Genomic DNA, 24,445 nt, shown 5'->3' on the forward strand with positions numbered 1-24,445 from the left:
GACTATGCCTAAACCTAGTCTGGGATCACTTCACTTTTCGGGTTTGTAACCGGTCTGGAGCGGAAACCACAACACTTCATGTTGTAGTACTCAAAGGACTACAATTTGCCGGAAAGATCAAACCGGATTCAGTTTCAACCCAAAATATTCCCCTGCGCTCAATGACATACTTTTAGGGCCTACCTAATAAACTCCTTGATGCGGAGTAGTTTTGCTTTTGAAAAATGTGGTATGTGCATCTTTTAGTCCAACAGTTAGCGACTGGAAAGACTACACTAGGCTACTGGAGCATTTAAATAGGGATTGGGGAAACAAACGGGGGGAACCAAATCAAACTGACGCCGCTTCTTCTAGTGGTTTCCGCGCTTTAGGCGGAAACCAAACGGCCTGTAGTGAACGAACACCAGGCTTTCCCCCAGAAAGCCTGGTAGGCGAGGTTAGCCTAAACCTAACCCTAACCCTAACCTAAAGCTATGCCTAACCCTAAAACCTAACCCTTGGTCAAAATAATGATGACATGTAGAAATAATAAGATTTCACTGTTGTGTCTGCAGACTCCTCAGCCATGGATGACAACGTACCCGCTGCTGCATGCGGGAGTCAACCATCACAGGCTGCCAAGAAGAAGAGACTGGACTCTGACCAGGATGTGAGTGTCTTTCACTACTAAACCTGTTGAATACAATATGGTATATTTGACAATAATGACATACCCAACATAGGGGGAATACCAGGCAGGTTGAAAGTGGGTTAAAAAGAAAGTTATGGGTTTATGTTTAAAATGTGGGACTACAGTAGGGATGTGGGACTACAGTGTGGGACTACAGTAGGTCTGAACAGACATGAGCTTTGCTGGTCTAAACTGTAAATTGAAGGAGATCAGCCGGAGAATGGGAGCAGCAGGAGCGGTGTTGCAGTCGCTTTACCATCACTGAAAAGAGAGCTGAGCCAGAAGGCAAAGCTCTCCGTCTACCATGCAATCTTCGTTCCTACTCTCACCTATGGTCATGAAGTGTGGGGCACACAAATCACACTTCATTGTAAATCCTTTTAATTGTCATTGAGGGACTAATAAAACCCATTTCACAGGGACTGTATCAAAGCCACCGTTACGATCTGGTGTTTATTTGTCTGATTATATTCTTCTTCTTCTGGACTTCAGGAGGACGTCAGCAGTGCTCCTCCCCTTCCCTCCCTGGATGAGGAGCTGTTTGAGGAACCCAGACATCCCAGCAGGGTGTTGGAGGGTCTGAACAGACTGCGTCTCAACGGTACCCTGTGTGACCTGATCCTCTGCTGTGAGGGCCAGGAGTTCCCCTGCCACCGCTACGTTCTGGCCTCCATCAGCTCCTACTTTGAGGTTTACAGTTTACAGTTTACAGTTTAGGCATTTAGCAGACGCTTTTAATCCAGCGACTTACAATAAGCAGATAACATCACAATAATAAACAAGATAATATGTCAGTACATCATCAACAATATAACAAATGCAAGTGGATATCTATCTAGAAAAAACACAGTATAATCAAAGTTCTAAAAAAACCTAAAACAAAAACAAATGCTAACTAGCTTCATGTATGGTCATTGATTTTTTGGGTTTAGGTGAAGTCTGAAAAGGTGAGTCTTCAGTCCACGGCGAAAGCTAGCGAGTGAGTCCGTTGTTCTAAGTGCGACAGGGAGTTTGTTCCACAGCTTGGGGGCCAGGAGGGCAAACTGTCTTGGACGAGTGGATTTTTGCCCTGGAGTTTTTAGCGAGGGTTCTGTCAGCATCCCTGTGTTGGCTGATCTAAGGGCACGGGTGGGGGTGTAGGGGTTGATCAGGTTTTGGAGGTATGGAGGAGCCATACCTTTGGCTGCTTTGAAGGTCAGCATCAGTGTTTTGTATTCAGTGCGGGCCGCAACCGGGAGCCAGTGGAGGCTGCGGAGAAGGGGAGAGACATGTGAGAACTTAGGCTGGTGAACACACAACATTTATTCACCTGCTTCTGCTGAGGGAATGACCTTCAATTCTGGCTTGGCTTACATGTGAACCCAAGAAGAACCAACATTGTTCTCTTAAAACAGGAAACAAACCAACATAAAGTATAAGTGTCACATTTCTAAAGTTACAATTTAATTACTTTAAGACCTTTTTAATACCAAATTATGCAAATTGTGAAATATTACATAAGAAAGAGTCAAACATTGTGAAATATACAAGCTCACGTGAGCTTGTATACTTTGGCTATTTTCACAACATTTATCTGTGGAACCGATTCAAACGTAATGCCTTAACTCCTACAATTCTTCTCTGGTTCTTATCGGGGTGGGGGGTCCCCAGTTCAAATATGATGTATTTTGGGGGGTCCCCAGTTCAAATATGATGTATTTTGAGGGGTCCCCAGTTCAAATATGATGTATTTCCGGGTGCTCTGGGCCAGCCACTCACCTTTTCATTTCAACCTCACAGGCCATGTTTAGCTCTGGTATGAAGGAGTGCAGCCATGAGAGGGTGAGCATCGCTGAAGTGGAGCCTCAGACCATCGGTCTGTTGCTGAGCTACGCCTACACATCCAAGGTGTCCATCTCCACGGACAATGTGCAGGTGATTACTATCATTAAAACCTTATGAAGCTCCAAAAACAGAGACAATGAATAAACGTATCTCTAGGTCTCAAAACCCCAGGACAAAAATCGTATCATCCTAGACTCTTCTCCCTCCTGGCCCTCAAACTGTGGAATAAACTCTCTGTCACCCTGAGAACTACAGACTCACTCCCTAGCTTCCATTAGAACTACAGACTCACTCCCTAGCTTCCATTAGAACTACACACTCACTCCCTAGCTTCCATTAGAACTACAGACTCACTCCCTAGCTTCCATTAGAACTACACACTCACTCCCTAGCTTCCATTAGAACTACAGACTCACTCCCTAGCTTCCATTAGAACTACAGACTCCCTAGCTTCCATTAGAACTACAGACTCAGTCCCTAGCTTCCATTAGGACTACAGACTCACTCCCTAGCTTCCATTAGAACTACAGACTCACTCCCTAGCTTCCATTAGAACTACAGACTCACTCCCTAGCTTCCACAGTGGACTGAAGACTCACCTCTTCAGACTCCACCTAAACCCATAGCACTACTGTAGCACTCACCTTCCCTCAATGACCATACATGAAAGTTAGATCGCTTTTTTTCCTTATATATAACGTTTTTACTGAATATGTGCTTGGTCTACCTACGTTCTTTTTCTTAGATTACTTTTTCTATACGTTTGATGTATTGATTTCTTTACTGGAACTATATCTGCACTGACTCTGACCTCCAAGGACCTTCCAGGGAGGGTGCTCTTGTGCGTCTTGCGGCATCACCCTTTCTTGTGTTTTTCTTTTGCTAGTTGTTTTTATCGCTCTGACTTTGGACACTGCACTATTAGGTTGTGTTAGTAGTTTTTTTTTTTTTTTTTTAATTTCTGCTTGTGTTTGACATGATGTAGAGATTCTTGTTGCACTAACTAGCATTGACTGTTATGGTCACTTTCATTTGGGCACTGTGTTATATTGATAGTTGTGCTTTAGGACACTTTATGTATATATATTTATATATATATATTATTTGTTCCCTTTCTTGTACCTTGCTCTTACTGTACGTACTGTACTCTGTTCTCTGTTCTTGTTTTTTCTTTTTATCTTTTTCATACTTCTCTGTAACTTTGTAAATAACCTTATACTGCTGTGCTGCCTCTGGGCAACTGATTTTCCCCCTTGGGATAATAAAGGTATCTATCTATTACCTGCTTATTGTAAATCACTCTGGATTAAGAGTGTCTGCTAAATGATAAATGATAAATTCTAGGCCCTGCTGGCAGCGTCCAGACTGTGGGACATCAGGGCGGTTCTGGAGGCCTGCTGTGGCTTCATGCAGCGTCGTTTGGACGCCAGCAACTGTGTGGGCGTTTACTGCTTTGCTGAGGCTCACTGCTGCAGAGCGCTGGAGAAACGCAGCATGGACTTCATCCTAGAGCACTTCACTGTGGTCCACAAGCAGGTCAGAGACTGAGGGAGCAGACATAACCCTTTGTTTGATTGTTTGTTGTTGGCCTTATCTCCTATGATAGACAGACAGACAGACAGACAGACAGACAGACACACAGACAGATCAGGGGTTTTCAAAGTGGGTGACGGGGCACCCTGGGGTGCCGTGATGGCAGTCCAGGGGTGCCGCAAGATAATTTGGTAAAACACAGCCCTGCTTCATCATACAAGACTGTTGCGCACAACTCGTGAACTGTTTTCACTAGTTTAGTACATTTTATAGATGATAAATACAAAACGAACGGTTTTGGACATACAAGGTTTCCACCCGACAACGACGATATCCTATAAATATAAGGTGCTGGGAGTGCCTCGGATTAAAAATATATTCATGGGGTGCCCTGAGACAAGAAAGTTTGAAAACCCCGGAGATAGATAGATAGATAGATAGATAGATAGATAGATAGATAGATAGATAGATAGATAGATAGGTAGATAGATAGATAGATAGATAGATAGGTAGGTAGGTAGGTAGGTAGGTAGATAGATAGGTAGGTAGGTAGGTAGATAGATAGATAGATAGATAGGTAGGTAGGTAGGTAGATAGATTAGATAGATAGATAGATAGATAGGTAGGTAGGTAGGTAGGTAGGTAGGTAGGTAGGTAGGTAGGTAGGTAGATAGATAGATAGATAGATAGATAGATAGATAGATAGATCGATCGGTCGGTAGGTAGGTAGGTAGATAGATAGATAGATCGATAGGTAGGTAGGTAGGTAGGTAGGTAGGTAGGTAGGTAGGTAGGTAGGTAGGTAGGTAGATAGATAGGTAGGTAGGTAGGTAGGTAGGTAGATAGATAGGTAGGTAGGTAGGTAGGTAGGTAGGTAGGTAGGTAGGTAGGTAGGTAGGTAGGTAGGTAGATAGATAGATAGGTAGGTAGGTAGGTAGGTAGGTAGGTAGGTAGGTAGGTAGGTAGGTAGATAGATAGATAGATAGATAGATAGATAGATAGATAGGTAGGTAGGTAGATAGATAGGTAGGTAGGTAGGTAGGTAGGTAGATAGATAGATAGATAGATAGATAGATAGATAGATAGATAGATAGATAGATAGATCGATCTGCGCCAAACGATGCCCAGCCTGAACAGGCTTACAAGACACTCAACACACATACATACAACATACATACAACATACATACAACACACATACATATAATTTACATTTACACCAAGATACACCACACACAGAATACAGTTATGGACACAACGTTCTCCAACTGTCATGCTTTCTCTACACATTTTACCAAAACAAAAACGTCCTTATTGAACAGCCAGTTCAACATATAACATTCAGACCTCCAAAACAAATCTGGATTCTTGTCTTGCATTTGTTCAAATAAGGAATTTCTTAAAACATGGCCCTGCAAACCAAATGACGTCATGATGACGTCATGATGACGTTATGATAACGTCCTCCGGTGACGTTCAGAACTAGCGCCAGATCACAGCCCATATGGGGATGATCTTGACGTCATACGGACTATAGGATTATTGTTATTGTTTGTAATGTTAGTTGAAATATGACCACATAAGGTTATATTCTGGGACATATCTGACTAGTTATCTGGCCTCGATCAGACCCTCTCTGATTAATCCAGGACGTCCGTTTTCGTAGGCAGGATTTATGTTGGTTGAAATCAGGTGATATTCTAGGCCAGATCTGACTAGTCATGGTTTGACTTGATCTGGCCACAATTGAGACGTCACTGATTGGTCCAGGTCCTGACCGTGCTTGCTGGGGGCCTATGACTTTGTTTCATCACCATTACTCAACCTTTCACCATCACGACCCACCTTGGGTCAGTGAAACTTTGGGTCAGTGATTGAATATTATATTATGTTAACACATGGCCTGCTTAGGTTTATAACATTTATAGCTGTTGCTGGTGCCACCATTGACTTACGCTTTGTTTTGACGTGCCTCGCAAGCTTCGTGCGTGTGCACGTGCGTGTCCAGAGAAGATTGAGGAGGATAATCCATTTGTTTACAAACGCTCGCGAAACTAAAATCCAAAAATCGCGGTAAAATCGCGGTAAAGTGTCGCCGTGAAAACAATCAGCTCTCTGCTTCCATGGGGCAGTTTTCATATCATTCTCAGATAAAGCCGTTCTTATGTTTCAAAGTAGAATCTAAAGCCATGTTAAGTTCTTCCGTGAAGGGAGAGACAGAGGGGCTGCGTTCACTGACTGGGTGACGTAATGGATTCAGGTCATGCAAAGGGCATCTGCTGCCTCAAAAAGTTAACTGTTTGTTGCATCGTTCACAGACGATATAACTTCCTGTGGCAGGGGGACACCTAGTGGCCATAACTCGTCCCTGAACGAGTTTGGCTCCCCAAGTGTTAATAAGCTACAGTCACTGAACAAACCTTCTATCACCAATGAACACTTCAGAAAGGTTGGAAGTGTGGAAGGGAGCTGAAAGGACCACTTCAACACTTTTCAACCTATGTTCATATAATTGGTCCTCACCAATGTTCATGATAAAATAGCACAGAAAAATCAACTCTCTGTGTCTCTTATGAGAGCTGTGGGCAGTTCAAAACCCTGTCTGCCAGTGACGCTATCGTTAGGCAGCCCTAGAAAATAATGGTGCTATTTTATTGTGAACATTAGTGAGGACAGGTTGAAAAGTGGTGAAGTCCTCCTTTAATTTATCAGACAATTCAATGGTCCTTGATGTGTTTCTCAAACATATTCATCACTTTCTCATGAATAGACAAAACAGTCTCTCTCTGTTGAATCCTGACTATTATTGAGAATTTGAAGTGAAACATTGAGCTAATCAAGCGTATTTATTTTCATCCTCAGGCAGAGTTCCTCTCTCTCCCTCTAGAGGGCGTAACAGCGGTCCTGTCCAGTGACCATCTCAACGTTCCCCAGGAGGACATGGCTTTGCAGGCGGCCATGCTGTGGTTGAAGCAGGATCCCAGCCGCAGGCAGAGCTTTGGAAAGGTCACTTATCTCTTCTAAAGGTCCTTGTAGACTAGTGTTGTCAAAAATATCGATTTATAATATAGTATCGATTTTCAATATGACTATGCCATAGTATCGATAATATCGATACTCAGTTTTTACCTCTCTCGTTGTTTTACACCAACGTTACTTTTATGTGTATCCTTCCTACTTTGGCTCATTCCTAGTTATGTGAAAACATCAAAGGCAAGCCTTTAAAAAGTGCACTACCATCTACCTCAAGAATTTCTGTATTTTTATTTAAATAAGAATATTATATTTTTGCACAAAAATCGCAGTGGTTGCATGGTATCGAAAATGGTATCGACATTTTTCAAAATATCGTATCGAAGTTAGAAATCCAGTATCGTGACAAGCCTATTGTAGACCAAACTGAGCTGTGCTGACTAGGGGGAGATCTCGCTCTTTCCATGGGTCATTCTTTCGACAACGCGTCTGTCGGCAGGTTAGCTGCTCACACCGCATCATGGTTACCGAGGTTAGGGTTAGGTTTTGGGTTAGGATTAGGTTTAGGCATAGAGGTTAACATTCACTCGTGTCGGTAGGTTAGCTACTCACACCGCGTCGCGGTTACTGATGTTAGGGTTTGGGTTAGGTTTAGGGTAGTCTCGCGTAGCCAGACAACTATTCCACAATCTCCGAATGCTATGTAGAGTCTGGAACGGCAGCTCCCGAACGGCGAGTATCGGAAAGTAGCCACTGCTGCACGGAACTGTAGTCCCACTGGAAACATAACAGAAGCACACTCGTACAGAGTCATTCGAGCGGCATATTCTTGTTATGGGTGTATAGTTTAAGAAAACATTTGAAAACATCATGGAGGTAACACCAACAACACCAGAGAAAGACGAAATAACGCCCCAAAAAATGTTGAAAGGAGACATAACGCTTCCAGTAGGACATGTTATTGCTACTGCACCAAGGGAGCGGTTGCGTCACATCCGCTCTATCTCGCACTCATGGTTTCTATTTCCGTGACCCAGACTGTATGCCGGGAGCATTTGCAAATCGCGGAGGCAACAGTCTGGCCACGTGAGACAAGGTTTAGGGCATAGTGTCGAAAAGAATGGACTGTCAAACAGATTCTACGTCGCAATATGGACACGCTCTCGCTGACGAGGCCCTGTTTCCACTGGCTGAATCTGATCTGTGCCACATCCAGAGTGGAATCCCATTTGTTTAAATAAGGCCATGGCTACACAGAGCTGGATATTTCTGAAGCTAGACATTTTTTGTGCTGTTGGGGCTTGCAGCCACATGAAGCTGGATATTTCGGCTGCGAAGCTGGATATTTTTGAAACCGGATAAAGAAGTGGAGAGATTGAAAAATATCCGATTCACTGGATCCGTGTGACAGGGAACCCGGATATCTCTGAAGACTTTACTGTGTGCGTGCTTGTTAGACCTAGATATCTTTGTCGTGTGGACCTAGATATCTTTCTATGTGGATATCTGAAAAAACGGGATATATGAAATATCCAGCTCCGTGTAGCCATGGCCTAAGTCTAAACACAAACAGGTCACATGGAATCTGATTGGTCAGGCTAATAAAGGTATGTGTGTGTCTATCTATCTTAAGGTGCTGGAGCAGATCCGTCCGGCTCTCCTCAGCTGGTCCTGCCTCCTCACTGTGACGGAGACTCTGGACGGGCTGAAGGACCACCAGGGGGTCGAGAGGTTCATCCTGGAGGCCAGGGAGCAGACCAGGACCCTCAGAAAGAGGAAGAAGCGGGGCAGGGCCCGGCGCAGGGAGCGCGGTGCCATGCGCCCGGGCAGGAGCACAGGTACCCTGCATGATGGAACCAGGGCTCGTCAACATGTTCCTACACAGACACACGTGTCTGTGGCAAATTCTAGATTTTACACACCATTATAATTTACTTATTTTCATCATACAGTTTACAGTTTAGGCATTTAGCAGACGCTTTTAATACAAAGCGACTTACAATAAGCAGATTAAAAACATCTCAATAAAAACAAGATAATATGTCAGTACATCAACAGCAATATAACAAATGCAAATGAATATCTATCTAGAAAAAAACTATATAATCAGTAAGGAAAAAAAGGTTTCTAAAAAAAAGAAGAAAAAAAAAACACACAATCACTGAATGTCAGTATCCAGGTTTTCTTCAGAATATGTTTGACGACAATGATTTACTGTGACACTATGGCTTATTAGGAGTCCAATATTTTATTTTTTATTTGCAAGGACCCCCATGGTCATTCATGGCTATATCATGTTGTTTGTCCGTGGCAAAGTTTTACATTTCAAGCTTTGATTTTGAATAGACTTTTGTGCTTTTGTAGAAATTAAAATGTGTACAGATTTTGTCTGGATTCATTCAGTGACTGCTGAATCACTAATCATTTGACCTGACGACTGTGTTGTTTATGTTCTGTTCCTCTTTATTAATAACCACTTCAGACTCTTGTCTTACTACTAATAAGTGAAAATATCAGATCTACAAGCATGTCACAATACGAAGGGTAATGAGCCAGCTTGTAGATCAGATCATGCTTCAAACGGTTCAACACATTTGGCAGGTTTCCCAGTTTCAGTGAAATGAGAAACTGTTTTACAGGCCTGGAAAAAGCCTGGAATTTATCAAATGTTTTGTAAAATGTTTGGATATGCTTTTCTTTTCTTTTTTTTTACTAAATGTAGCACCAACGTCTGTGTAACGCTAAGCGCTGGAAGGCGTTGTGGAACGGGTGGTGTGCGTGTCGGGTAGAGAGTTTTTAGGGAATTATGGAAAGCCAACCAAACTTGCCCGGTCGGCTACTGGTTTGTTTTGGTCCGAGTTGCCTCAGCTTCTCTGAGCTGACTACTGCCACCTCCTGGTTGAACTCTGAACTGAACCTACTCTTCCCCGCCTGTTGCAGTGATCGTGACGATGGGAGGATCTGGCAAGATGAGGAGCTTTGATCTGCAGAGCAAGCAGTGGAGGACTCTGGGAAGTCTGCCCTACGCAGGGTTCAGATGTAATGCTGTGGCCGTGGCAGGTGAGGAGAGGGTCTGTATAGGCCTAGAATTATTGAATGCTTTAACCAGTGAAAAATAGCAGATATACAAGCTCGCAGCGCGGCACCGAGTGCCGCGCTGCAAGCTTGTAGATCTGCTATTTTTGAAGAAGTTGTGAAAATGTGTGCAAATCTTTGAATATATGTATTTTCAAAGCGAACATTTGTAACTCAAATTTTGCTTCTGGGGGGTCCCTGGAACTAGATATTTTGAGATGGGTGTCCGTGGCCAAATACATATCATTTTGAGGGTCCTTCACATGAAAAGATTTGAGAACCACTGACATAGTAGTCTCTCGAAAACAGACTAACTGAGCTCCAGTTAAGTGAAAAGGACCTTTTCTTTGACGATGGCTGGCCAGATTGCTGACATAGAAACACAGGTTTTTCAAAAAAACCTTAGAAGGATTAAAAAGACACTTATAGAATCGGGTCAAAATTCTAATTTTCAGGACTAAAAAATAAGAAAAAATAGCAGATCTACAAGCTCGCAGCGCAGCACTTGGTGCCGCGCTTTGAGCTTGTATATCTGCTATTTTTCAATAGTTAAAGCATAAAATAATGATATGGGTCAATAGTCCAGTAATTTTAGGCCAAAATTAGGCTAAACCTAAAACAAATTGCGATAGTAGCAAACTCAACTGATTCTGTATCCTCATTATGTCCTTAGTGAGGGGAAAAAAAGTCCCAAGGAATCCCACCGGGGCAAAGTTTTGAAAACGACCTACCTACCTTCACTTACTATAGGAAAAATGACTCCCAAAAAAATCTGCTTTAAGTGGGATGTGAGGGGTCAAACTAGGGGTTTTTAATTATTCTGAATCCATTGCAAGCATTTGTTTTGCATGAAAAACATTCCTTGGGCAAGAAATGGCCCCTCAAAATGATGGTTTAGTGATGAATCATCAATTTTCACAGTCTTTTGGGGTCCGTTTTTAGCCCAAGGAATGTTTTTCATGCAAAACAAATGCTTGCAATGGATTCAGAATAATTAAAAACCCCTAGTTTGACCCCTCACATCCCACTTAAAGCAGATTTTTTGGGAGTAATTTTTCCGTTACAGTGTAGTGTATAGTAAGTGAAGGTAGGTAGGTCGTTTTCAAAACTTTGCCCCGGTGGGATTCCTTGGGACTTTTTTTCCCTCACTAAGGACATAATGAGGATACAGAATCAGTTGAGTTTGCTACTATTGCAATTAGTTTGAGGTTTTTTCATATAATGACTGGACTATAAGGAGGAAAATCCAAGATCTCTGCACCTACTGTATATATCATAAACCAGCAGGCATAAGGCCATGTTCAACAATAATATAGATCGTAGCATTCACGCTGTGTCTGCATATTAAAGTCTTTATTTATTTGACAATCATTTTAATTCTTCTCTCGTCCCACCACAGGCTCCACTGTGTACGTGACCACGTTCGGCAGGGACATGTGGCGCTATGACATCACCTGTAACTCCTGGCAGAAGACGGCTCCTATGGACCAAGGATCTTCCTTCTATAGTAAGATCAAAGATACAGTATGACACCTCCATACCTCCACAGCCTGATCAACCCCTACAACCCCACCTGTTCACTCAGATCAGCTAACACAGGGATGCTGACAGAACCCTCGCTAAAAACACCAGGAAATTCTACTCGTCCTAGACAATCAGCCCTCCTGATTGGCTAAGATTGGCTTCCAAAGTTTGCAACAGTGCTCCCTTTTGAACACAATCGTTCAGATTTTTCCTGACTATTACCTTTTGAGGAACGAATGCCACTAAACATTTTTCAAATCAGCCTCATGGTGGCGCTGTAACAGGCCGATTCATGTTTTTACCAATAACTCTGTGTAAAACTTTGTATGCGCTGCATTCTTCACATCTGCTTTTATAGCGCCACCAGAAGGCCAACTTATGTAAAACAAAATGTTTTGATATTACTCCTTAATTTAGATTTGTTCCAAAAATCATGCAAATCACTACAGAGTATCTCTATAGTCATGTGATCAAGACTGATCTGTCTGATATTTCATATTAATTAGCTAAAATTGCTTCCAAAGTTAGCAGGAGTGGTCCGTTTTGAAAAGAACGCTTCAAATCATGAATTCAGCGTCCGCACATTCCCACTAGGCCGAGGAAGAAATGCCAAACCTTTCACATTGGCCTTTTTTTAGCGCCACCAGGAGGCAGAGTTTTGCCAAGCAATTACTCTGCATTTTGTCCAAACATCAGGAAAATCGCCGCACATTACGTCTCTAGTCCTGTGACGGCAGTGTTAATTTTGTCGACTAAGACTAAGACTAAAAGACTAAAAGAGTTTCAAAAGACTAAGACTAAGACTGTTATTTGTGTTATTCAAAAGACTAAGACTAAATCTAAGTCTAAGACTAATGGCTGCAAACATTAACATTGGCATGTAACTGCAATGAAATTAAAGCCAAATACATCTTTTATGTATGGTTTATGTTGACCAAGTGACAGGCAGTAAAAGACAATGACTTGTTCAGAGTTATGTGGTTATATTAGGCTAAAAAACGTATCCTAAAAGACAAAGACTAAAAGCCTGAGACTAATCCCAAAAGACTAAGACTATGACGGATGTGTTTTTAGCCCACAGATGCCTGGTGATGCTGGACGGCTACGTGTACGCAGTGGGCGGTCGGTTCGAGTCCCTGGAGCGCTACCACCCAGACACCAACCACTGGCAGGTCATCCAGTGTGAGGAGGTGGAAGCCTACGCTGATGCCAGACTCCCTCCTGTGGTCTCACTGGATGGACTGCTCTATTTCTTTGGTATGGAAGGTTTGCACGTCAGCCGTCGACACGCAGACAAGCCATCAGTCTGCTGAAGATATGTGTAATCGCAGTTTACCATGAGAAATGTCACAGTTTGTCCGCGTGTAGACATGTGTGTACACATTTTTACAGTCTATGCGTTGGTTCCCTTTACACATCACGAGTTGCGTTTCCATAAAGCTTGTGTGCACACAGTGCACTGTGTGCACACAGTGCACACAGTGCACACTGTGCACACAGCGCACACAGTGCACACAGCGCACACAGTGCACACAGCGCACACTGTGCACACAGCGCACACAGCGCACACAGCGCACACAGCGCACACAGCGCACACTGTGCACACAGCGCACACAGCGCACACTGTGCACACTGTGCACACAGTGCACACAGTGCACACAGTGCACAGAGCTGGGATGGGGCAGATTTTTTCAGACCGAACCCGAGACGCGAGCACTGCACGTCTGACTGCTGTGCCTCGCTGCATCTGCGTCTGGAAGGTGGCCAATCTACAAGCTCACAACGTGTCGCGGATGCGAGCTGCTGTGAGCTTGTAGATCGGCCACTTTTGGCACGCAACTGCAACACGGTGTGATGACGAAGGCTTAGCCAGGATTTACTTGGGTGATGTGACGGACGAGGCTTGCACACAACAGTGCCGTAAAATAAACGTCCAATGCAAGGTACAGTAGTTGGGAACACGGCACTAACAAGTTGGTAGCTCCCTTCAGCTCCCTTCAGCTCCCTTTAACCAAATCGATATCATGCAAGTTCAATGCATTTTAATTCAAAACTTATTCGCTTAGTGTTTCCATTGCACTAATGCTATTATGTTTTTTTCGATAAAGCCTCAAAATCCACCTCCTCCAAGCACATACAGTAAATGTTTTTGTGGATAATGAAAGTTTATTCGATTTTTGAAGTGTTTCCATAAAAAGATTCATGTGCAAAAGCCTTAGTGCGCAAAAAACTGCTTTATGGAAACGTAATTACTGTGACATCACAGGTGATATCACAGGTGACTAAAAGTAAAAGTCCATATATGGGTATTCCCCAGAATCCCTTTTATGCCCATATATGAAGATCCATGATGTAATTGATATACTGTATATCACCCCATGGCCCATATCTGTGTGGCTGGTTCAGATGGGGATCTCCATGTATGGGCATAAAATATATTGTATGTTGTGATGTCATGGGATCCAGTCTAACATAAACCCTTTTATGCCCATATATGGAGATCCCTGATGTCATCAATATTAAGCCCATATCTAACAGGACTTCATATGGGAATGCCCATACAGTATATGGAGGAAGACAGTCCATATCTGTCAGGCTGGTTCAGACAGGGATCTCCATGTATGGGCATAAAAGGGATGTACTAGTACATGGATCTCCATATATGGGTAACTGGTCCGATATCCATCACTGGCCAGATGGCCAAGAATTGGCGCGACCTAGGTCGTGTGTGGGTGCACACTCCCTGTCCTTCCATCCTTTTTCCTCCTGTGCTCTAGGGGGCGCTCCAACTCCTCATAAGCCCAGCCCGGCCCAGGTGTCCTCCTACAACCCAGAGACATCGGTGTGGAGGGAACTCAGTCCTATGAAGAGCCCCCGTGACAAGGCAGCCACCTGTACTATGAATGGAAAGATCTACCTTATACATAATGTTCTATACATCTACCTTATCATAATGTTCTATACATCTACCTTATCATAATGTTCTATACATCTACCTTATAGGTATCATAATGTTCTATACATCTACCTTATAGGTATCATAATGTTCTATACATCTACCTTATAGGTATCATAATGTTCTATACATCTACCTTATAGGTATCATAATGTTCTATACATCTACCTTATAGGTATCATAATGTTCTATACATCTACCTTATAGGTATCATAATGTTCTATACATCTACCTTATAGGTATCATAATGTTCTATACATCTACCTTATAGGTATCATAATGTTCTATACATCTACCTTATAGGTATCATAATGTTCTATACATCTACCTTATAGGTATCATAATGTTCTATACATCTACCTTATAGGTATCATAATGTTCTATACATCTACCTTATAGGTATCATAATGTTCTATACATCTACCTTATAGGTATCATAATGTTCTATACATCTACCTTATAGGTATCATAATGTTCTATACATCTACCTTATAGGTATCATAATGTTCTATACATCTACCTTATAGGTATCATAATGTTCTATACATCTACCTTATAGGTATCATAATGTTCTATACATCTACCTTATAGGTATCATAATGTTCTATACATCTACCTTATAGGTATCATACTGTTATTACACATCTACCTTATAGGTATCATAATGTTCTATACATCTACCTTATAGGTATCATAATGTTCTATACATCTACCTTATAGGTATCATAATGTTCTATACATCTACCTTATAGGTATCATACTGTTATTACACATCTACCTTATAGGTATCATACTGTTATTACACATCTACCTTATAGGTATCATAATGTTATTACACATCTACCTTATAGGTATCATAATGTTCTATACATCTACCTTATAGGTATCATAATGTTATTACACATCTACCTTATAGGTATCATAATGTTCTATACATCTACCTTATAGGTATCATAGTGTTCTATACATCTACCTTATAGGTATCATACTGTTATTACACATCTACCTTATAGGTATCATACTGTTATTACACATCTACCTTATAGGTATCATAATGTTATTACACATCTACCTTATAGGTATCATAATGTTCTATACATCTACCTTATAGGTATCATAATGTTATTACACATCTACCTTATAGGTATCATACTGTTATTACACATCTACCTTATAGGTATCATAATGTTATTACACATCTACCTTATAGGTATCATAATGTTCTATACATCTACCTTATAGGTATCATACTGTTATTACACATCTACCTTATAGGTATCATAATGTTATTACACATCTACCTTATAGGTATCATAATGTTCTATACATCTACCTTATAGGTATCATACTGTTATTACACATCTACCTTATAGGTATCATACTGTTATTACACATCTACCTTATAGGTATCATAATGTTCTATACATCTACCTTATAGGTATCATAATGTTATTACACATCTACCTTATAGGTATCATACTGTTATTACACATCTACCTTATAGGTATCATAATGTTATTACACATCTACCTTATAGGTATCATAATGTTCTATACATCTACCTTATAGGTATCATACTGTTATTACACATCTACCTTATAGGTATCATAATGTTATTACACATCTACCTTATAGGTATCATAATGTTCTATACATCTACCTTATAGGTATCATACTGTTATTACACATCTACCTTATAGGTATCATAATGTTCTATACATCTACCTTATAGGTATCATAATGTTCTATACATCTACCTTATAGGTATCATAATGTTCTATACATCTACCTTATAGGTATCATAATGTTCTATACATCTACCTTATAGGTATCATACTGTTATTACACATCTACCTTATAGGTATCATAATGTTCTATACATCTACCTTATAGGTATCATAATGTTCTATACATCTACCTTATAGGTATCATAATGTTCTATACATCTACCTTATAGGTATCATAATGTTCTATACATCTACCTTATAGGTATCATAATGTTCTATACATCTACCTTATAGGTATCATAATGTTATTACACATCTACCTTATAGGTATCATAATGTTCTATACATCTACCTTATAGGTATCATAATGTTATTACACATCTACCTTATAGGTATCATAATGTTCTATACATCTACCTTATAGGTATCATAATGTTATTACACATCTACCTTATAGGTATCATACTGTTCTATACATCTACCTTATAGGTATCATAATGTTATTACACATCTACCTTATAGGTATCATAATGTTCTATACATCTACCTTATAGGTATCATACTGTTATTACACATCTACCTTATAGGTATCATAATGTTCTATACATCTACCTTATAGGTATCATAATGTTATTACACATCTACCTTATAGGTATCATAATGTTCTATACATCTACCTTATAGGTATCATACTGTTATTACACATCTACCTTATAGGTATCATACTGTTCTATACATCTACCTTATAGGTATCATAATGTTATTACACATCTACCTTATAGGTATCATAATGTTCTATACATCTACCTTATAGGTATCATAATGTTCTATACATCTACCTTATAGGTATCATAATGTTCTATACATCTACCTTATAGGTATCATAATGTTCTATACATCTACCTTATAGGTATCATAATGTTCTATACATCTACCTTATAGGTATCATAATGTTCTATACATCTACCTTATAGGTATCATAATGTTCTATACATCTACCTTATAGGTATCATAATGTTCTATACATCTACCTTATAGGTATCATAATGTTCTATACATCTACCTTATAGGTATCATAATGTTCTATACATCTACCTTATAGGTATCATACTGTTCTATACATCTACCTTATAGGTATCATACTGTTCTATACATCTACCTTATAGGTATCATAATGTTCTATACATCTACCTTATAGGTATCATAATGTTCTATACATCTACCTTATAGGTATCATACTGTTCTATACATCTACCTTATAGGTATCATAATGTTCTATACATCTACCTTATAGGTATCATACTGTTATTACACATCTACCTTATAGGTATCATAATGTTCTATACATCTACCTTATAGGTATCATACTGTTATTACACATCTACCTTATAGGTATCATAATGTTCTATACATCTACCTTATAGGTATCATAATGTTCTATACATCTACCTTATAGGTATCATAATGTTCTATACATCTACCTTATAGGTATCATAATGTTCTATACATCTACCTTATAGGTATCATAATGTTCTATACATCTACCTTATAGGTATCATAATGTTCTATACATCTACCTTATAGGTATCATAATGTTATTACACATCTACCTTATAGGTATCATAATGTTCTATACATCTACCTTATAGGTATCATACTGTTATTACACATCTACCTTATAGGTATCATAATGTTCTATACATCTACCTTATAGGTATCATAATGTTCTATACATCTACCTTATAGGTATCATACTGTTATTACACATCTACCTTATAGGTATCATACTGTTATTACACATCTACCTTATAGGTATCATACTGTTATTACACATCTACCTTATAGGTATCATACTGTTATTACACATCTACCTTATAGGTATCATAATGTTATTACACATCTACCTTATAGGTATCATAATGTTCTATACATCTACCTTATAGGTATCATACTGTTATTACACATCTACCTTATAGGTATCATAATGTTCTATACATCTACCTTATAGGTATCATACTGTTATTACACATCTACCTTATAGGTATCATAATGTTCTATACATCTACCTTATAGGTATCATAATGTTCTATACATCTACCTTATAGGTATCATACTGTTATTACACATCTACCTTATAGGTATCATACTGTTATTACACATCTACCTTATAGGTATCATACTGTTATTACACATCTACCTTATAGGTATCATAATGTTCTATACATCTACCTTATAGGTATCATAATGTTCTATACATCTACCTTATAGGTATCATAATGTTCTATACATCTACCTTATAGGTATCATAATGTTCTATACATCTACCTTATAGGTATCATAATGTTCTATACATCTACCTTATAGGTATCATAATGTTCTATACATCTACCTTATAGGTATCATAATGTTCTATACATCTACCTTATAGGTATCATAATGTTCTATACATCTACCTTATAGGTATCATACTGTTATTACACATCTACCTTATAGGTATCATAATGTTCTATACATCTACCTTATAGGTATCATAATGTTCTATACATCTACCTTATAGGTATCATAATGTTCTATACATCTACCTTATAGGTATCATAATGTTCTTAAAGGTTGACAACATTTCTTTTTGAGCGGTGCAAACCGCTCTTATAAGTGGCTGTGCGTGTGTCCGTAGCCTTTTTCCTCAGCGTTTTGCCATAGTAAAATGTGTGTACGTAGCATCATGTTTGTCTAGTGATGTCATATGTCGTATGTCTATAGCCTTTTTCCTCAGCGTTTTGCCATAGCAAAATGTGTGTGTGTAGCATAGCCTGTACATCCTAGACTTAAATCCTAGTCTGAAGATGTCATGGAAGCACGACCACCGCTCACTTCACATTGGGTGTGATTTTTTATTTTTATTCTTAGGTTTTTTTCATGAACTCAATTCCACCAAAAAAAACCTGACCTTTCAACATTCAGTGGTTTAACTGTAATCTGTAGTTTTGGGAATAATTAGGCTCAGAAAGGTGACGTACGCATCATCATCCAGGGGAGGGTGTGGTTGTAGGGCCTCCCCTACAACCACACTTTACATTGTGTTTGCATCGGTCCAATGCACCATTTACCATTTACCATTCACCATTTACCATTTACCATTTACCACTTTGGTTGTTGAGTTCACCCTCCCCTGGATGATGATGATGCGTACGTCCAGAGACAAATGAACTCACCTTTCTGAGCCCAGTAATTAAAAAAAAAACTACAGATTACAGAAAAACCACTGAATGTTGAAAGTTCATTTTTGGTCTGGACCCTGGCCCTTGGAGATGTTGCGTCTGTCACAAGTATGGCAAACGGTGGGATACATTTTATCCATTGATTGTTGTTGATCAAACAGGTGGTCTAAACATCCGTGGCGAGGCTGAGAACACGGTGGAGTGTTTCAACCCCCAGACAGACACATGGAGCCTGGTCTCCCCCATGGCTGAGCCCCGCTGTGAGGCCACCGCCCTGGCCGTGGAGGGGAGGATCTACGTGCTCGGAGGGAGGGACGGGTACAGCAGGTAACAGTTTGACACTTGTCTTTTTGACAGGATAGACGTGGCAAAATAACTTAAATATACCTACAGTGGAAACGACAAATCATTTAATACTTAGAGTTTACAGTTTAGGCATTTAGCAGACGCTTTTAAACCAAAGCGACTTACAATAAGCAGGGTAATACACATCACTATAATAAGCAAGATAATATGTCAGTACATCAATAACAATACAACAAATGCATAGGAATATCAGTCTAGAAAAAAATAACAATAACATAGGTAGACCATGCCACAAATCAGTAAAAAAAAACCTTCTAAAATCTAAAAATGCTATCTAGCTTCATGTGTGGTCATTGAGGGAAGGGGAGTGTTACAGTAGTGCTATGGGTTTAGGTGGAGTCTGAAGAGGTGAGTCTTCAGTCCACGGTGGAAGCTAGGGAGTGAGTCTGTAGTTCTAATGGAAGCTAGGGAGTGAGTCTGTAGTTCTAATGGAAGCTAGGGAGTGAGTCTGTAGTTCTAATGGAAGCTAGGGAGTGAGTCTGTAGTTCTAATGGAAGCTAGGGAGTGAGTCTGTAGTTCTAAGTGCGACAGGGAGTTTATTCCACAGTTTGGGGGCCAGGAGGGCAAATTGTCTAGGATGAGTGGATTTTTGTCCAGGGGCTTTTAGCGAGGGTTCTGTCAGCATCCCTGTGTTGGCTGATCTGAGTGAACGGGTAGTAGTAGGGGGAATTAAGTGCAAAATCGTTAGGCGGCGGATAAAAGCATGAAATTTGATAAAGAGGTCCCTTGGGTCATCCAAAAACATCCTAGAAGGGGTGCCCAAAAAAATCTCATACAGGAAGTGAGTTATGGACAAAATTCAAAATGGCCACTTAAACTGTTGACCGTTGACTCAAAAGACACCAAAAGAATCTCCAAAAAGCATAAGATTTGGCACACATGTCTCTTGGGTCATCCTAAAACATCCTAGAAGGGGTGCCCAAAACAATCTTAAACAGGAAGTGAGTTATGGACAAAAGTCAAAATGGACGCTTAAACTGTTGACTGTTGACTCAAAAGACACTAAAAGAATCTCCAAAAAGCATAAGATTTGGCACACATGTCCCTTGGGTCATCCTAAAACATCCTAGAAGGGGTGCCCAAAAAAATCTTAAACAGGAAGTGAGTTATGGACAAAAGTCAAAATGGCCACTTAAACTGTTGACCGTTGACTCAAAAGACACCAAAAGAATCTCCAAAAAGCATAACATTTGGCACACATGTGCCTTGGGTCATCCTAAAACATCCTAGAAGGGGTGTCCAAAAATTATTTAAACAGGAAGTGAGTTATGGACAAAAGTCAAAATGGCCGCTTAAACTGTTGACCGCTAACTCAAAAGACACCAAAAGAATCTCCAAAAACCCTATAGAATCTCATAGACGCATACACTTTGGCACATGTATCCCTTGGGTCATCCTAAGACATCCTAGAAGGGGTGCCCAAAGAAATCTGAAACAGGATGTTAGTTATTGCCTAATTTACAGTATTGACAGATGATGTAAAAGACACCTAAAGAGTAAAGAATATCATAAAGGCATGAAATGTGGTACAAATATCCCTTGGGTGATCTTAACACATCCTACCTACAAGGGGTGCCCAAATATGTTTTAAACAGGAAGAGGGTTTTTGTCGAATTTCAAAGTGGCCACCTAAAGCAGTTGACACAAAAGAAAACATAAAGGGACACTATATAAACATATTATTTGGCATGTATGCCTTCACCTTATTATATCCTAGAAGGGGTTATTTGTTTGTTTGGGAAGGGACCATACTGAAGTAATTCTAAAAGACTGTTTAAACAGTTGACAGCTGCACAGTCTGCATAAACCTGGGGTATTTTTCAGTCTACCTTCTGTGTACATCCCCCTTCTCTGTGTACATCATCTCCCCCTTCTCCGCTCCCTCCACTGGCTCCCGTTTGCTGCCCGCACAGAGTAAACAGAGAATGGCACTACCATACCATCAAAACCCGATAGAACCCTACCCTTAATGTACTTTAGTCTTTGAACCTTCTTTATTTATCTAACCCTCTGCATGCATATTCATACCTATTTTACTCAGCATCTTATCTTCAGCATATTCTTATTTTACTCTCTGCATTTCTATTTTGCACTCTACATCTTCTTGCTTATTTTGGTCTATCTTCACTCTATCTTTTCTTCTAGATCATTACTGTTTTTTTGTGATTAGTGTTTAGTAACTATTCATGTGTGCCATTTCATAATGACCAGCACATTGACATAATGCTGTGCAAGGTAACCCAGCATCCCAGCATCTACACTTTCTCGAACAGAGGGGCTACTGCTCGATTTGAATGTTGTAGCAGTGCAGCCTGTGGGAGGAATTTCCATTGAGAGACAATTATGAGCAAACAGGTCCTCCCAGTTTCATAATAGCGACTTTAAGCTTTTGACGGCTACGGCAGATGAAAACGGTAACCGGAAATGATCATCGCTCGATAGATAAACCTGTCGCCGTCGCGGCCGTCTCTACAACGCCAGAAGCCCCCTTCCCACATAGTGGCTGGAACGTCTGCTGCCTGTATGTATCACCATGGGAACCAAAGAGTTCAGTAAAAGAGGTGGGACCCCGTCGCCGATGGCTGTTCGCTTAAAGATTTTGACTGCTACGGCGATTATGTCATAGCAGCCGTTGTCCCGCCTCACGTTGCGGTTGTAGAAACGGGCTGCTTAAACTGCCTAATGTCCGTTGTCTTGTCATACAGAACACAGGTGTATATTTCAAGCACTGTAACACTGTTTGATTCTTGGCTAAGCACTTCAAAAGGATTAACCACACAATAAATAACCCCTTCTGGGATAATAAGCAGTACTCAATATAGGCTTTTATGAAGTCCCTTTATAATAATGATGATAATGATAGCTCAAATGTATATAGCTATTTTCTAAGTACCCAAAGTCGCTTTACATAGGGAAAGGAAGGAACCAACTTTGTGTTCTTTTGGGTCAACTGCTTTAGGTGGTCATTTTCCATTTTGTTTAGCTGTTTCAGATTATTATGGGCACCCATTCTATAATGTCTTAGGATGCTTTTGTATGCTTTTATGAGATTCTTTAGTTGTCTTTTGAGTCAATCGCCAATACTGTAGGCGGCCATTTTCAATTTTGTCAGTAAGTTCCTGTTTCAGATTTATTTGGGCACCCCTTCTATAGGATGTCTTAGGATGACCCAGGGGACACATGTGCCAAAGCGTATGCCTTTATGAGATTCTATAGGTTTTTGAGTCAATAACACTGTAGGTGGCCATTTTCAATATTGTCATTAATTCACTTCCTGTTTAAGATTTCTTTGGGCACCATTTCTAGGATGTCTTAGGATGACCCAAGGGACATGTGTGCCAAATATTATGCTTTTTGGAGATTATTTTTGTGGTTTTTGAGTCAACGGTCAACAGTTTAGGTGGCCATTTTGACTTTTGTCCATAACTCACTTCCTGTTTAGGATTTTTTTGGGCACCCCTTCTAGGATGTTTTAGGATGACCCAAGGGACATGTGTGCCAAATCCTATGCTTTTTGGAGATTCTTTGGATGTCTTTTGAGTCAACAGTCAACAGTTTAGGCGGCCATTTTGAAATTTGTCCATAACTCACTTCCTGTTTAAGATTTTTTGGGCACCCCTTCTAGGATGTTTTAGGATGACCCAAGGGACATGTGTACCAATTTTGGTGCTTTTATCCGCCGCGTAACGATTTGGCCATTTTCTGAGGTTAATTCCCCCTACTATAGGGGTTGATCAGGTTTTGGAGGTATGGAGGAGCCGTACGTTTTGTTGCTTTGAAGGCCAGCATCAGTGTTTTGTATTCTGTGCGGGCCGCAACCCTGAGCCAGTGGAGGCTGCGGAGAAGGGGAGAGACATGTGAGAATGTTGTGCCGTGGCATTTTGGATCAGTTGGAGAGGTTTAAGTGCACATGCCGGGAGACCAGTGAGGAGAGAGTTACAATAGTCAAGTTTTGATATGATAGATGTCTGGATGAGGAGCTGGGCTGATTCCTGGGTGAGGAAAGGTCTGATTCTACGGAAGTTATAGAGCGATTCTTAAAAAAAAGTGTTTGAAAACATATGAAAGTTTTTTCAACATGGTGACGATTGTGGCCATCCTGTGAAATACTTGTGATTATCTCAAATAAATTGTGATCATGTAATAGTTGTGACATTTCTCTCATGGCTGGTGGTCTGTGTCGGTGCAGGTTTCCTGACAGCATCGAGTGCTACTGTGAGACGACGGCCTCCTGGGGAACGGTGGGACGGATGCCCAGCGCTCCGCACGGAGCTCACTGCTCGCTCAACTGTGTGTCGTTAAGGCTCAGGAACGACTTCCCATACACTACGTACACTGTCTGAGTTACAGACCTGTAAGGGTCCATTTGGTCCCATGTGTACACTGTCTGAGTTACAGACCTGTAAGGGTCCATTTGGTCCCATGTGTACACTGTCTGAGTTACAGACCTGTAAGGGTCCATTTGGTCCCATGTGTACACTGTCTGAGTTACAGACCTGTAAGGGTCCATTTGGTCCCATGTGTACACTGTCTGAGTTACAGACCTGTAAGGGTCCATTTGGTCCCATGTGTACTCTCAG

The 24,445-nt window shown here is 40.5% G+C and overlaps 1 protein-coding gene across 1 annotated transcript; it reads left to right on the forward strand.

Moving 5' to 3' along the window:
* Window positions 1–565: 565 nt before the first annotated feature.
* On the forward strand, window positions 566–24,208 carry LOC308284341 (kelch-like protein 21; the record flags this gene model as incomplete). The annotated part of the gene is made up of 12 exons (XM_080724927.1): window positions 566–649; window positions 1,163–1,360; window positions 2,450–2,584; window positions 3,839–4,030; window positions 6,889–7,032; window positions 8,633–8,837; window positions 9,940–10,059; window positions 11,474–11,581; window positions 12,673–12,864; window positions 14,376–14,492; window positions 19,661–19,826; window positions 24,055–24,208. 12 exons carry the CDS (start codon window positions 566–568, stop codon window positions 24,206–24,208), a joined length of 1,815 nt encoding a protein of 604 aa, XP_080581053.1.
* Window positions 24,209–24,445: the final 237 nt, after the last annotated feature.

Source organism: Nannobrachium achirus (genome assembly GCF_963921795.1).
Source record: "Nannobrachium achirus genome assembly, chromosome: 4".
Classification (NCBI taxonomy): domain Eukaryota; kingdom Metazoa; phylum Chordata; class Actinopteri; order Myctophiformes; family Myctophidae; genus Nannobrachium; species Nannobrachium achirus.